Consider the following 16,668-nt stretch of genomic DNA (forward strand, 5'->3'; position numbering starts at 1 on the left):
TGGAATGTTCATATGGCCCTGCTGGAGCTGGTTCAGACAGGAGCTCCCATTTCCTCCCCTCCACCCCCAATACTTAACTGAAAGGTGAAAGGGTTTCTACCATCAGTAGGTAACATCTAATTCCCAGCCCTAAATTTATAATCACAGCCTTCAGCAACTGACCACAGGCAAATGCAACCTGTAGGATTTTGTTCTTCAGAGTGGCCAACCAGTTGCTTTTGGGAAGTCTGCAACAGGACATGAGTTTGCACAGTGTTTGGCCTTTCAGCTGTTCTATGTATAGGAGATCTACTTTACCAAGAGTTGTTTTCAGAAATATAAATATTTAGATAAGTACACAATTATGAAGTGAAATAATATAATGTACAATTGCATGTTTATATAGAGAAGCAAATTATTGCTGGCACATAACATGGAAAAAAACTGGTGTGTATTGAAAAATGATTATTCATCTGCAGAAATGTTCTTCAGGAAAAAAAAAAGAAATAGGAACTAGCTTTGTTTTAGGCTACAGATATCATTAATAATTTTGACCTGATTTTATTTCTTAAGGTAATGATTTTGTTATCCATCGCAACAGTTCTGAAATTGAGATTAGCAGAGTAGCAAACCGGATCCTGGATGAGCTAATACGACCATTTCAGGAAATTCAGATCGATGATAATGAATACGCGTGTCTAAAAGCAATTGTTTTTTTTGATCCAGGTATATTTCAGAATTTCCTTTCCAAATGTAACAAAAATGGTTGCTTTCCAAATATAGCAGAGATATTAAAGGACTTCGTGTGACCTGGGGTTGTCATCTAGGTCTTTGTATGGTTGGTTCTCAAAGGATTTTATTTTAACTTATTTTGAAACATCAGCATGCTAACTGGGAATTATGAGTTCAGCATATCTGGACAACATCAGATTTAGAATGGATATTTTGGATTTTCAGTGAAACTTTAATCCTTGTGCCAGCTGAGAAATGAAGAGGTTTTCTGACAGCCCTGCCTTGGTGTGTCATCAAGTCCTAAAGAAAGGACTAACAGAAATACAAGGCACCTTCTGAAATTGGTGCAGAGCAGGCAACATAATTTGCCCTTATATGCATGTGGGTGAGACCTTAAAGTTCCCTGTCTTGGCTGGCCTTGAGAGCTTATCTGTTGTCTCTCTACAGATTTTCTCCAAGTAACATATTTATTGCCCCTAGCCCTGGGTTGTTCAAGACAAATTCTGCAGATTCAGTGTTCATCTTGCTGGTATTCTAGCCAGGTGCAGATGGTCTCAGTTGTCTCCTACCTTCTGCAGCTGTACTCCAGAAAGAGTCAGGGCTTAGTTTGCAACAACAACATGGTTTAATCTTGGAATATTTTCTGTGATAGAAATAATATTGAAAATCTGTAATTAGAAAAGTGCTTCTAAGCATGTGCAAGGTTCATTAACTTTGCCATGCATAATCACATGTTATCCTATGAAGATGAAAGGATTTCTTTCCAGACACAAACATTGCTGAGTTTGTACAACATGGCTGATCTAGCTTCTTTAATCAACAGAATCTGTGTGGTGCCAGCACACAGACTAGGATAACTGGGTCCTTTATGCATTGACTATTTTTTCAGTCCTTCTTACTTATTCTAAAGGAGGTTGGAGACTGTCGTTTTCTGTCTTTTTAAAAAATAGAAACATATTAAGGAAAAAATTTCATGGTGAAACAATCAGAGCTGGTACCATCATGAAGTCAGGAGTGGGAGGTCTTTTCCCCCTACCCCTTTCTGTCTCCTTTTTAAACCTTCCCCCCCAAGCCCCATGAGAATGAGGGGGGCAAAAAATTAAAACAGAGTCCTAGATAGACCCTAGTTTTTTTCTAGGATTCTTTGAGATTTCATTTTTCTTACTCAGAACACATTAAATGTATTAATAAATAGCTTCTATGACATGGATCACTGGAAGGAGTTAGTTTAGCTTCAAACTGCCCCAGCGTTGTTCAGGGCTAAAGCTATCCCCACCTGATTAATTGCGAAGGTTAGTTAACCACACTAGAATGTTTGCATGAGATGCTAACTCCCATCCAGTTAAACATATTATGATAAAGGGATCACTGTGTTCTGTCTGTAACACTTCCTCACTCTTACCTTCTTAGAGCCATTATAGGAGATTAGTTATTGGAGAGTCAGTAGGATAATTCTATGATTCGGCTGATTTCCCCAGTTATTTGTTGCATATTTATGTAACTTTTCTTTGTTATTTGAAGATGCAAAAGGACTGAGTAACCCAATGAAGATCAAGAACATGAGGTTTCAAGTTCAAATCAGTTTGGAGGATTACATCAATGACCACCAGTATGATTCCAGGGGTCGTTTCGGAGAACTCCTTTTGCTTTTGCCCATGGTCCAGAGTATTACCTGGCAAATGATTGAGCAAATACAATTTGTAAAGCTGTTCGGTATGGTTAAAATTGACAGTTTACTTCAGGAAATGTTGCTTGGAGGTGGGTATGTTAATTAAATGATGCTCACATTTATTATGTTTGGAGACAAATCATAATGGAGTGATTGATCCCGTGGTAAAGGATATTGTTCCAGATGGACCAATGGTTAGAATCAGTGCAACACAATTCATATGTATAATATGATGGATGCTGACCTTTGGATCCAAGTTGTGCTTAAACAACAATATGGGACACAAGTTCATTATGATACAGTACATAGACTTGAAACTCCTCCAAGCATATAGGTTTATGAACTTCCACATTAAGGAATATCACAGCATTTTACAGGCTATTTTATTAATTGTATTATTTTTGCAAACTATGACATGATTGGTGTAAAACCATAGGAATGTTTTCCCAACCAAACATTTCCGAACCAGACATCAGACTTAGGACAGTGACTTTGTTTGCTGAAAACTGCTTTTCATGAACAACACTGATTATCTGAGTAACCATGCTTTCATGTTTAGCTAACCCTTAGATTACAGCTAACATACACTGATTTTCATCCTTACCTGTGTCCCAATAAATGGGATGCTGAATTTCTTTTTGACTAGAGAAACATACTTTGGATAGTATCAATCCATTCACTTGAGCTGATACTTGTTTGGTGACACTGTTGCAGGTACGTTTAATGATGCTACTAATCTCCACCCAATCCATCCTCATCTAGCCCAGGATCCAGTTACTGGGCAAACCTTGCTTGTAAGTTCAGTAACAGCTCCTGTTCATATGGAACAGATAGGTAAGTTGATTAACAATGGATCATTTTGTTATAAATGTAGTTAGTTAATTAATCATTAAATAACTACATTTAATTAAGTAATTACTGGCTCTTATTTTTTTCAGTAACTTCAAGGAATTTGTATTCCATAATTCCATACATACTCGTGTCATGTAGGAGGAAGGAATCTGTTTTTATGCCAGTTGGTCCAGAAATGATTTAGAAACAAATCTCTATTTGTTGATCAGGGGAAAAAATGCCAGAACGTTATTGTAATTTTGTCTCCCCAGCCACCCTCCAAGTTCATTGTCTTGCTATGAATAGAGAATTTTTATTTGCTTAATAATTGCTTTCAACAAGAGCAATTTGAGAGCATTTTAGTCTATCAAATTCTGATTTAAATTGTACTCCCATTGTTTTATTGTCTGATTTTAATGGGGTTTGTTTTTTGTTTTTATAAAAGGTTATTGTTTTTGCATACTGTTCCAGGATTCATCACATCATCATCTTCATCTTATTATTTTGTGGGATTTCAAATTCAAAATTTTGTTGGATTTCAGTATTCAAATTGATACACACATAGAACATAATATATCAGACAATGTGTTCATTCGTGTGGCAATATTTGGTGATAGTTGAATTGATGAAAAACAGCTGGATGAAAACCATCAGCTGTCATACTGAATGTAATTGGAGCTCTTGGTGCAATACCAAAATATTTAGAAATTTTAAGATTACTGGACTTGACACCACTAATTTTGCAAAAGATTACATGGAAGAGCATACATTTTATAGTGATACTTCCATTACTCTTAGGTCCTTGACTAGGTCCTGAATCATAGAGTCTATAGAATCAACATCCAGTCAGTTAGACAGTGATAATCATTTGGATCATATCATGAAATTCTTCATCATCATATCAACACAGTATTACAACAGATGTTGAAACATTGGGCAGTTATGAGTGAGGATCCCACTAAGATACTCTGGATTGTTGCTTAATGTCAGGGATGGACAATCTTTTTTAGGCTGAGAGTGCATTTCCTCAGGTCTAATTTGTTAAGGGCCATGAGAAGCTAAAGATGATGATAAGGCCTGAGCTAAAAGTGGACAGAAACAACCTTTCTGTTTAGCACCTTCCCCATGGCCCTTTAGTTTCTAAAAATGTGTCTCTCTCATACACACAGAAGAAATCTAAACAAATGTATTGCATAGGAATTTGCCATTGGTCCCAGAATCACCTGTTTTCCATCCCTGCTTTAAGTTCTGGGCCCCTGCTGTGACTGTGCCATTTGCAAACATCCAGATTGCAGAATAGCCTTATGCTTAGAGTGGACCTAAGATTCTTGCATTATTGCAGCTGGCCTGGTGGAATTAGCCAACAGTCAGGTCACTTAATTATTGGATCCTGCTTCTATGCTATGCCAAATTGTGTGAGCTGTAACAAATAAAAGTTGTGGCCATTTGTAATTCAGTTCACCCAATGCTGGTTATTGCTCCCACTCCCACTCCACACTGCTAGCACAGCCTTGATTTGATTATTGATAATTTCTTTTCAAATTTTTTTCTAGCAACTCCTGAAACTCCACTACCTTCACCTCCACAAGGCTCTGGCCAGGAATACAAGATATCTCCAAACCAAGTTACAGTTATTTCACAGCAATCTCTTCCAAAACAAAAAATGTTGTGATATTGATCGATGGGTCTTTTATAATATAAGCACTGCATTAACAATTATGACACTGGAAAACTCAGGGCAGAGAACTTCAATCCAGTAGTAAAGAGATAATGAAAAGGGCTTTGGTTTTATTTGTTTGTTTTTGTTATAATTTTTGCTCACAATATTAAATGCCTGAATTCAGATGTAATTTGTGGATGTTAATAGTTGAAAGCTGTGCCTTGTTTGTAATGCATTTGAATAATCATTGAAGAGTATTAATATATTGTCCCTTCATATCATGTGTCATCTTAACTGTTACAAATTAGTAGCAGAATGCAAACCTGATTTCAATAAAATTACTGGCTGAAATATAGAAATAATGAAAAAGCAAAGCAAGCAGTTTTAACAGTTAATCAAAACAGTTATTCCATTTTCTTGAATACAGAACAGAGGTTGACTGCCAAAATGTTTCCTACCAGGCTTGGTATGACTTATGTAAGTATCATGTAGTGACACCTTGAACAGGAGATGTTACTACAGAAAAGGCTGTGGCTGCTGGTACTTGCCAACCAGTGGATCCATGGAGCATCATTCCCAAGCAAATGTGCCGAGGCTTGCAAGCTGTTTGAAAACAAATCTTAGTAACTGTTTGCCTTGTGTTCCTCTGGGAAGCCTAAGTGCTGGATTTCCCTGGTGGTCTCATTCCATGTACTCACCTGAACTCATCTAATTTAAATGCCAATTTTTTTATGCTATGTGCAATCTTGGTCAATGACCACTTTAAAGATACTGGTCTATCTGAATCTGAATGATTTCCTAGGATGGCAAAGGTTTTTCACGATTCAGAAATGAAAACCTTTGCTCTTTTAGAACTCTTTTGTATTGTTATCTATTTTACACAAACTACTCTTTTTTAAAGAAAAAAGTGTATTGTAATTTATTGAGAAATGATTTATTTTCTAAATGTAGAATTATTTTTGTATGTCTAATTGTATAAAATCAAAATTACTAGCTTTGTTTCAAATGGTATTGTGTTAAGTTGTTTGAATATGATGTAATGTATGAATATAGGCTTGAGTAGCCATGAAATGGGTACCGCAAATGTTTTTAGACTGTTTTTCATCAATGCTCAATAAACAGATATTGAAAACATATGAATGTGAAATGGGCCTTGAAGTAACTTTTTCTCTTCTGCATAATGTAAACAGTTATTTTTTTTAAGTTGGCTGTCATAGCTGTAAGCAGGAAAAGTTAAAACTTATTGAAATCAGATGAAAACCACGTAATGGTTCTAAAGAAATCAGAAGAGCTTTAATTAGGCTAGATTCTTCCCTACTCTGTTCATTGCACCCCCACCTCTGAAATTTCTAAGAAGCAAAAGTGTCTTTGAGAAGGATAGCTGCTATTTTCAGATCAGAAAAGAATTTGTGATTGGCACAGTAATCCAAATGAGCTGAAATTAGGGAGGAGATTTCATGGAATATTTAGTGCTAAATACAAAGTTCTGTTCACTTGGTGCAGCTCAGGTGGAAAGTAGAGGGCCTTTTTATTCTTGTCAACACAACAGAATGTGAGGAAGAGATTAAGTAAAGGATTTTGTTCATCAGCATGATAATGCTCTGAAAACTGAACAGAACAGGACCACATCTGATGTGGGCAAAGAAGCTGGTCAAAGAAAGTTTGAAAATTGATCAGATTCAGCTGGAGACTGGAAAAACACATTCCAGAAAAATATCCCACCAATGCATCTTTTTCAGAGAGGCAACTGGGCAGTGTTATGGGATGTTGGTGACTGCTCTTTTCTAAGCAACCCTCCACTGTACATCTGAGTCACATGACTCAGTATATCTTCTGTTTCCCAGTGCATACAAGCTCACAGAGATGTAATACAAGGAGAGAGCAGAAATACAGACACATATAGCTGCAACACATCACATAGAAGAAAATATGGCCACTACAGTTAGAATGTTTGGAAAGTGTTCTGCTAGCTACATGCTACATTTCCTCCCTACCTGGTTAGGAATTAAAACATTGGAGATGCAAGAGTGACATTAGTGGACTTGCTTCCACTGGTCTAAAGACACCACTCTGGGTGGTGGTTTTCATTCACCTATGGAAAGTTGATGTCCTTATTTGAGGAATATCAATGAAGGGTGTTGTTGTAATTATATCATGAAGGAGCAGGGGAGGATTTGGGAAACACTTGTTTTTTCCACAATTCCTTAGGGTTGTGGTATTCTGTTAAAAGGTTTCTAACTGTATGGGGGAAAAACATACCTAATTGTGATCTAAAATCTGAGGGAAACTTTATTGGGGTAGGTTTACTTAAAATAATAGCTGGTCCACTTTATTATTATATTTAACAGGAAAGTAGTGACTTTATGTCTTTTAATTCTTCGCTGTAAATCAAGCTTGCAGCTACTGGGCTTATTTTGGGACTTGGATTTTTGATTGATATATTTTTGTTTTGCTATTAATTATGTGGAGCTATTTCAGCTGGAAGACTGTGGAAAAAAAAATAAATCTGAGAATTTCCTGGATGGTTTTACAGAATTGTAGTGACGAAAGTGAGAGGACATCTTAACAACTACTGTATTTTCTTTTTCCTTTTTAGTACTTTAAATATTATAAATTATTCTAAGCCAATCTTTCCCAGTGCCCTCCAGGTATACAAGATTTGACTCCATCTTCAGCCTAATATGTAGGTTAATACTGTGGGAGTTTTAGTACATGTTTGGAGGACACATTGGGAGTAAACTGATCTCAGTTATATGTTGGATAGCCTTACCTTCCAATATAGTTTATTTCAGGCACTGATACCAAAGGACAATCTTTTTTATTATAAAAAGTATATAATGTAATAAAATGAGAAGACATCTTCTAATATTTATTTGACCTTTATAGTTTGAGTAGTCACATTATCTGTGGATACCTATCCATATTACACTGTGCTTATTCACCTGAATAGTAATAAGATAAGGAGTATTAAAATGGTGACCACAGAGAGCTCTAGATAATTGCAGAAGGGAGGGAGGGAAGGAAACTCATTTTTCATAACTAGTGATTTGCCTATTCAAGAAAGAGAGAAACAGATTCAAAATCTCTGGGAATTTAAAAATAACATTGATGTCAAGCAAGTACATAAATAGAGCAGCTGAAAATTACCTCTGTATAAAAAGTGACATAGATTAAAAGGTTTCTATAGACCAGGCTAAATAGACTCAATACGTATAGATTTCTATCAGAGTTGGAGTCAAGTTTTCTTTCTCCACTTAATATTTTTATTTATTTATTTATTTATTTTCCAAATTTCTGTTACCTCCCATCTCTCCCAAAAGGGGGACTCTGGGTGGTTCACAATAAAATCAAAAATTAAAAGCATATAAATGACAATATAACAAACCAATAAATAAAGATAAAATAGATATAAAATCCAACAGGTGAAGATCTTATTCGTTGGGGAGAGATCTATGGTATTAGCCATCCCCAAGAAGAACTGGTGCCCCTCCCACCCCAGGCGAGGCAGCAGAACCAGGTTTTCAAGTTCTTCCAGAAGGCTGGGAGCGAAGGGTCCTGTCACCTCCAGGGGCAGAATGTTCCAGAGGGTGGGTGCCACTGCAGAGAAAGCCCACCTCCTGGACCCCGCCAGGTGGAATTCCCTTACTGGCAGGGTTTGTAGCATGCCCTCTCTGCATGACCGGGTGGGACAGGTCAATGTTAAGGGGATGAGATGGTCCCTCAGGTAACCTGGTCCCATGCCAGGGAAGGCATTTCCCTGGCTTCTTATGAAATATTTTATATTTCATTTTTACTCCTGCCAAATGTATGGAAAATAAGAGAGTCTTATGGCAACTCAGGGTAGAAAAAAATGTGGCTGAGCAGCATTCACATAACATAGGTGTTTGATCCTTTTTGAACCTGGATCTAGCACATGCCCAAATTGCAGCTTCCAATCTACTCAAATCTTAAACAGCTGACCAGAGGGAATTAGAGATCAAAAGACTCCAGTGTAATGTTATACCAAGAACTCTCTTTTAAACTATAGAACTTCAAGGGTGTGTGTGTGTGCACATTGCTACAAATCTTCAATAAAGTAGCTCTGGACCTAAAAACATGTCAGTATTTACAGTAAACCATGGTTTACATGGGCAAGGCATTACCTGGATGGTTGTGGCCACCATCTTGACTTTTTTCACCCCTTCCCTGTGGACACCCCAAGGCAGAAACAAGTACACAGCAAATGGGTAGCCTCACAACTGCTGAAATGAAAATGTGGGAGGAAGACACCCAGCGTACTAGCAATCTTGAGCTAAATCTGGAGCTAGGAAAGAAATAGGAGTATCTCAAAACATTAATGATAAGAGATGGATATTTCAGGATCATTATCTGGAAAAAGTATGTTTAGCCCTTTAATCTTGCATTCTGAGAAAAAAGTTCAAATGCCTTTCAGAGACCCTGCCTTTATGAATTCACTAATAAATGTTTGCTAGAGCTTGGGCTTATTCAGCTTCCAAAATTCTGCATATTAACCTTTTACAGCCTTGACATAACCTTAGTGAGACTCACTGAATGCCTTTTTCTGGGTTGCAGTCTGCTGTTAGGGACTTGGCACCTAGAATCAAACCTTGGGACTAATATATATAAAGCATAAGATACCTGGGTGTTTTCTGTCAGAAAACTTCTTGTATGTATGTTGTTGTTATTGTTATTGTTATTGTTCTTCTTCTTATTATTGATATTAATATTTTCTGCAATAAATCTACTTACTTGCTTGGGAATGTGGAGTGGGGAGAGAGTCTAATCACGATATCTTGAGAGTGAGCGGATTCTGTTCCCATACTCATTATTTTGTTTGATCATGTTTTTGGAAGCTACCTTTACTATTACATTTTGATTAAATGAAATCCCTTCTTATGAAAAACACATAGCTAAAATTGCAAGATAGATCTATGGTGGCCATAAATGCACCCCTTAGTCCATTAACGACGATCATGCACTCATGCTGTGCCGATGATGTTAATCTAGAAATTTATGCAATGACGCCACAGCCACCTCCTCACCAGACACAGAGTAAATGTTTGTTTTGGTATATGTAGGCATGGTTTGAGATATTAAGAGCAGGCTTTTACTGTGGGGCCAAACAGGCTTGATAATGCCAATAGTCTGCAGATCACATCAGCAAGAAAGAGATTTGGGGAGGGGGGGTGGTAGAATCAAATGAGAGCAGTGATTCCTTTTGAACCCTGAGATCACTGGCGTGCTTCCGCTGCAGATCCTGCCCCAAGGCCTAAAATCTATTTACCATTTATTTCTTCTAGCTGAAATGGACAGATCTGGACAGCTCCTCTTCCTAGATAAATTAATGCAGCAGTTTTTATATTCTCCTTAGTGATGGGCAGACTGACCCCATTAGTCGTCATGAGTTACCAAGCTATAAATCTAACACTTTAAATTTGTATTAAAGTGCTCTGTGATATATCTCAGAGCAATTATGAATTTAAACTTAACCAATAATACAAGGTAGTCTGAGAGCTTTTGCACCATGTTCTTTTTTATTTTCTCCCATCTCTTTAAAAGTAAAAGCCTTTCTGAGAAGCTAATAAGTGCTGCTCCCACTGCATACTTTCAAAATGGGTCCGGAATGGTTGCTATAAATGGAGCAATGCAAGCAGGAATGGCACTGAAGAAAAGAAGGATGGCCTATAGGGGAAGCCATCTTTTCTTCTTCGCTATACATCTTATGGACACAAAATTAACATATTCATTGAGTGTCATTTCTAGGGACCGTTCTCAATCTACTTTATCAGTGTGGTTTCTCCGGAGCTACATTTTCTGGCCTCTCATGTATTTGTAAAGATTTTTATTTCTAGAAATATATTGTTTAAAAGCTTTTGGATCACCTTTTATTACTAAGTGTTTACTAAAATGCCTTTTCCCTGCACCAAGGCAGGCTACACAGGGCAGGCATAAAAAAACAAGCAGAAGCAATTTAGTTTTAAACTTGGGAAATTCCAGAGGGTCATTATATGTTGAAGAATGAGGAACAGGCCACTCACAAATCAATGAATATTGTCTTTTGCGCCATCACTGATCCTTATTGCTACAGGAAAAAGTCATAAGACATTCTTATCAATAGGTCACTGTTACCCCGTGAAAGCTCATATTTGGACCATTTTGTAAAAAAAAAAATTCCCAGATGACATTGAAAAGCAGAACATAATTTCAGATCCGATATTAATGTATAATTATTCAGATGTACAACTATTCAATCTTCTTTCTCTCTAGCCTAAAGGAGGCCTAATTCAAAAATCCATAAGGCAGAATATTTTGCATTCTAGGTAAACATTTTTATTGTGAATGAGAATGTATTTGCAATATTATATTTCAAAGGCTCTGATGCACTAGATTGGTGCAGCAGAGTTATCTTTAATGCTTTTGTGGATGTCTCAAGAGAATAACTCCATCATTAAAGAAATGTATCATATTTATTACCCTTTCCCCCACTATCATTTTTCCTCATTTTAATTCACTTTTTCATTCCATTGTATCACATAGGACTTTATTTTCAAAACGACTATGAGTCTTTTTCAAGCCTCTTTGGAAAATGTAAATATACAATGTATTTAATACTGGTTTTATTAGTTATACCAGAAAATATCATCAGGAATTGTGTTGCGTGATTGTACTGTAATGCCAGAACAGCTCATTTGGAATTCTTCTCTAGCTTGTTAACTAACACCCTAGTCACAGCCTTCTTTTCCCATACTTTTGGTATATGTTTATCCATCACAAATCTTGTAACCTGAAATCTATTCCAGTTTAAGAACCCAGTGAGCTTTTAGGGTTAAGGGTGGATTAGAACCCACCCCCTTCCCCTGATGCCAGTCCATCCCCTCTGCATCAAAGTTGAAGACTAATGTAACGCTATTATCCTTATGGGTTTTATGTGTGTTGTCTTTTCCTTTTCAGACAGCTAGCCAAAGCAAAAGTGATGTTGCTTTGTTCATTTTGTGAGCTTTGCAGGCAGATACCCAAATGGAAAAGTTGCATTGTGGATGAGCATTAGGGGTGGGGGGGAAACCAAGTCAAGCAAACTTCAAGAGAAGTGTAATTTGCTATCTGTTGTTCAAACATGACATACATACATAGTCCTCATGCTCTTCCCTTTCATAGTTGGCAACATTATGCAGAGTGCAGAAAGGAGTAAAAATTAGTAAGCCAAAGAGGGGGGGAAAAAACAGAAAAGAAAGCAAAAGGAAATACAATTAAAACTACCAATACCATTCACTAAACCGCTTCATACTTTTCTATCCTTGCAAACCAGTTTTACTTCCATCACAATACACTGCCCTGTACATTGCCTTTTGTTCTATACACTTCTCATCAACTCCATCCAACCAAGATTTCATTGATCCCCCCCCTTCTCTGAACTCCATTTACTGTTCCTTTTAAAATATGTTCTGCAATTTCAACTGCATTCACTCTCTCTGTATGACCAAATCATCTGCATCATGGTCACCCACTTTTGTATTCCATCCACATTCTACAGCACTTTGGCCCTCTCTTTTCTTTTTGAGGACACTCACTTAAATATTCCATTCCTGCTGTATTCAACATCTGTGTTCCTCTGGCATGCCCGACTCTTCTATATAACAAAGTTGACAGAAGCATTATTTTATATACAGCCATTTTTGCTTGACATTCATTCCTACTGTATCCAGCAGACTTGGCTGACACACCTAACTCTCACAAACTGGGATGAAATGTTCCTCACAACAGAACATATATTACCTGCTATCTTTCTACAACCATTTGTACATTTTAAAGTTTCCCCATTTTCCTATTTTTGCTAAACTTCCTGGCAAGGTACTTATTTATCTCCTTGCTCTAGGTTTCTTGCCAATTATATATAACTTACGATCATTCACTCTATGATCTCTGTCAGACTTGGTCTTTGATATATTAATTTTCAGATTTATACTCCTTATTGCATTATACAATCACTGCAAATCATTTCAGTTCTCAGAAAACATGGCATCATCTGCATGTCCCTTACATTCGTGTCCTGAACCACTATACATCTAAAATCAACTCAAGCTTTATTTATACATTTATCCATAAATACATTAAACTAATAGAACATCATAATCTTTGTCTTATTCTCTGCTCAGTGTTGAACAATTTGCTATTCTCACTCTTGTTTTACTTCTGTCATATAAAGCTCTTAGCAGTATATGATTCAAACCTATTTGTGTTATTATATGCTCTATCATATTGCAAATACACAATACCTCCTTCCAGTTATTGTGTTATATAACTTCCAGTCATCAGACAGAGATGTGGCTTTCACATACACATTAAGTAAATTTCATAGCTACACCATAAGCAGGCCACTTCCATATTTTAACATTTCTCTAGTTACACTATCTATGCCTGCAGTGCTACCATTTTTAAATATTTTCATGGCATTTATGACTTATTTTTAATAATTTTTGACATTAATATTTATAACATTATTTTCAATTTCATTCCTCAACATACAATATTACTCTCATTCTGATTCAAATCTCTAAAATACTCTTTTCACCATTCCCTCAGTTTAGTTTCATCCCAAATAATTTCATCACTTACATTTTTAATTTTATTCAATTTGCTTGAGGGTCTTAGTTCTCTTTCAACAACTATGTTTTTTTTTAATTTCCATCAAATTTGTTTTGCATTTTCTCTTCCTCTTTTGATATTAACCATTCCTCTCTTCCTGTTTTGATGTTAACCATTCCTTGCTCTTTTGACTTTGCAGTTATCCTTTTCTCTATATACATATTATACCTTCTCATTTTCGGCAGCAATCATTTTCTTCTATCATTATTGTTGCATCCATAGCTCCTTTCACTTCATCATTCTACCAAGCATCCTTTTTCTTACTTCCTATTAGCATAGCTACATATACTTCTACTACACTTTGTAACATTTTTTGCACTTTGTTCCAATCAGCTTCCACATTCTCTTTCCTTACATCCACTTTCCGGTCATTCGGTTGGGCAATTAATCTATCTTTTAATACTTTTTATATGGTACTTGCACTTTTTCTTCAATTCTTCTACTGTCACTTTTGTTTCCTTTCTTTCCTTCCTTTCTTTCATGCCCATTTTCCCTGCAGATCAGATATACAGTTTGGTATTTGGTTAATACAACCAAAAAATTATCTGTGCCATATTCAAAACAACATATTATTGGATACAACCTAAGAATGTAGAGGTACTGTATATGCAGCTTATTGACACACATTCAGATATGTTCATAGACTGTGTTGAAGTAAATGCATTGCTTATATAACCTTATATTTGTAATAACACACTTATTCTAAATATAAGGGCAACATACAGTTGCTTCATTGATTTGTCCTAGGGTCATTTATGCCACTTAGGAATTATTTTATAATAAGCAGTATAGAAATAGTTTTTTAACTTGATCAAAAATAGATGGTCTCTTTCTTTCAGCTCTAAAATTATATCATTTCTCTTTTGGTATTCATATGGTCTCATTTCTATTTATGTAATGGCTCCAGAAGGGGGGGGGACCCTACATAGTGCTATGGGTTTTTGTTTTCTCTTTTTGCTATGGTTGATGGTAAATCTATATTCCCAAATGGGAATTTCTTTTGCAGAGTGTAGAATCAAGAATAGGTCACCATGTGTTTGCTGAGTCAGACATGCTGGCAACAAGAACTCCCAATCTAGCTATAAGTTCAGAACCACAGTCATAATCTTGTTCTTGAACTGCATTCTCAAGCTCATGATAGACATAAAACTTCTTTTACAGCTTTTTAGCACAGATTTCATAGTACTAAGTAGGAAACAATAAGCATATTTAGACTGCATTCAAAAGCAAACCTGTTTCAACGGAAGTAGTTCATTAATTCCATGCTTTTCCATTTCCATTTATCTGGGCAAAGGCAGAAGAACATAAATCTGAGGAATTAACTGTTATTCCACCTAGACTGTTATGCAACCTTTTTTATTACTGGAATCTTTTCATGCAATAGTCAAAGAAAGCAAGGAAACAAACAAAAGAAGAAAGAGAAAAAAGCAAAGAAGACCAGTGTGCAAAAAAAAAAAAGCATTTCTTTTTGCACACTGGATCTTGAAGTTTCATTATAGTAAAATTCTAAATGCTTCAAGCAAACAAAAAATGCAGAATCAGGTCAGCTATACACGAATGTCAGTAGACTGGATGCAAAATGCACTGCAGGCAGAAAAAGATGACATTTATCAGTCATCCATACATCAGTAACTAAAACAATTTTAAGGTTGTCTAGACAGGCATTTATTATTTCTTAAATTTAAAAGCTTTAGTAAAAAGACAACAGCAAATGCTCTATTTATATTTGGGATTTTTTTTTTCTTTCAGGAAAAACAAGACAGGCAATGGAAAAATAGTAGTTTTCAAACTGAAAACTATGGATTTGCTGATTTCTAGAAATATTTTTGACAGATGAACTCTGTGTGAGCAAATGCAGGATAATTTATTGGTTTATCTCAATGGCAGTTGAAATCTATTAGACAAGTGCATATCTTGTATAAAATTTTTTTCCCATACTTTAATGGCTTCAATATTGTGGGCAAAATCCAGTTGTGAAATAAGCACTTTTAAGACACACTGAGTTCCATGACATTGTTAAGCACATGGTTAAATCTTTCCAATAGAAACAGAAAAGGGTTAATTTGGGCTTCATATATTATTTATTTATGATGCTTGTATCCTGACCTTCCATTATACATTCTTACCACTTTATCTTTGTAATCTTTCTACAAAAAAAAGCTAGGCTGTGATAGTTAACTGATAAAAATGAATGAAGATTTGAGTGTTCCTAATTCTAGCTTAACACTCTGCATTTTAATATAGAAGTATAGTTCAAAAAAACCATGTTTAGGAACTATATTCCATATCGAAGATACTGTAATAGAAGTGATAACCATCCTTCTCTTATTCAGGTTGCATCTTCTTACTGTCAACCTGTCTTTCCTTCTGGTCATACAGGGATGCCAACAGAGTATGGTCAAAAAGGTCATGATGGGACTGTAATGGTGCCTCCTACAGTACATAAAAAACAGGCAGATCTTCAATTGCACCATTGCAGCTCCCATCTTGACTTTTTTGACCTCACTCCTGCAGTGGAAGTTGTCTGCTACTACTTGTGTATAGATACTCAAAATACTATTTGACCAAGTTGGGTTTGGTAAAATTAATGGGACAAGTATGGAGGTCCATTCTTCAAGCTGATTCAAGTAAATAAGGGTAGTGCCGACATGAATTGAATTAGTTGGAATGCCTAGGGCAGCATTGGGTAGCATTTGTCTAATAGACTGTGTAGTCTCCCCTATGTTTTCTTTCTGGCCATTGAGCTACCCCCACCCCCACCCCTATCACACTTAGTAGCCAACTGCCAACAAATTTTGTTGATTTGTCATCAGTTTTAGGATCACATTTTGCAATAGTGAAATTCATTTTTCAAAAGGAGTGTAAATTTCTGCTGCTCCCCTGTAATGTCATATGAAACCACTCATCCAAAAATTGTCCCCACTGGCTTTTTGAGGCCAATGATAATGAGTCTCAACAGAGCAAAAATTATGATTCGATAAATATCTGTTGTTTAGGTAGATTTCACAAGTCTGAGCCTCCAGCCCAACCCTTCAATAGTTGAATCCTTTTTGCTCAAAGCTTACTTGCTGTTCACAGTTCTTTCTCTTTTGACTTTAGGCTTGCCATCTATTCCTAATATCAAGGTGTGGTTTTGTGTTTTGTAGCCTTCCAT

At 36.2% G+C, this 16,668-nt stretch overlaps 1 protein-coding gene across 3 annotated transcripts in view; it reads left to right on the plus strand.

Moving 5' to 3' along the window:
* The window catches only part of HNF4G (hepatocyte nuclear factor 4 gamma), an 86,473-nt gene extending 80,466 nt beyond the window's left edge, over positions 1 to 6,007 (plus strand). For 2 of the 3 annotated variants that reach the window (XM_063299402.1, XM_063299400.1), the window contains exons 7-10: positions 553 to 705; positions 2,233 to 2,469; positions 3,095 to 3,214; positions 4,765 to 6,007. In XM_063299402.1, coding sequence (XP_063155472.1) covers positions 553 to 705; positions 2,233 to 2,469; positions 3,095 to 3,214; positions 4,765 to 4,883 — 629 coding nt within the window. In that variant the 3' untranslated portion in view covers positions 4,884 to 6,007. The remainder of the gene's footprint in view (positions 1 to 552; positions 706 to 2,232; positions 2,470 to 3,094; positions 3,215 to 4,764) is intronic. The other variant, XM_063299403.1, reaches the window with a different exon arrangement.
* The last annotated feature ends 10,661 nt before the right edge of the window (positions 6,008 to 16,668 follow it).

The sequence above is a fragment of the Candoia aspera genome, chromosome 3 (assembly GCF_035149785.1).
Source record: "Candoia aspera isolate rCanAsp1 chromosome 3, rCanAsp1.hap2, whole genome shotgun sequence".
Lineage (NCBI taxonomy): Eukaryota > Metazoa > Chordata > Lepidosauria > Squamata > Boidae > Candoia > Candoia aspera.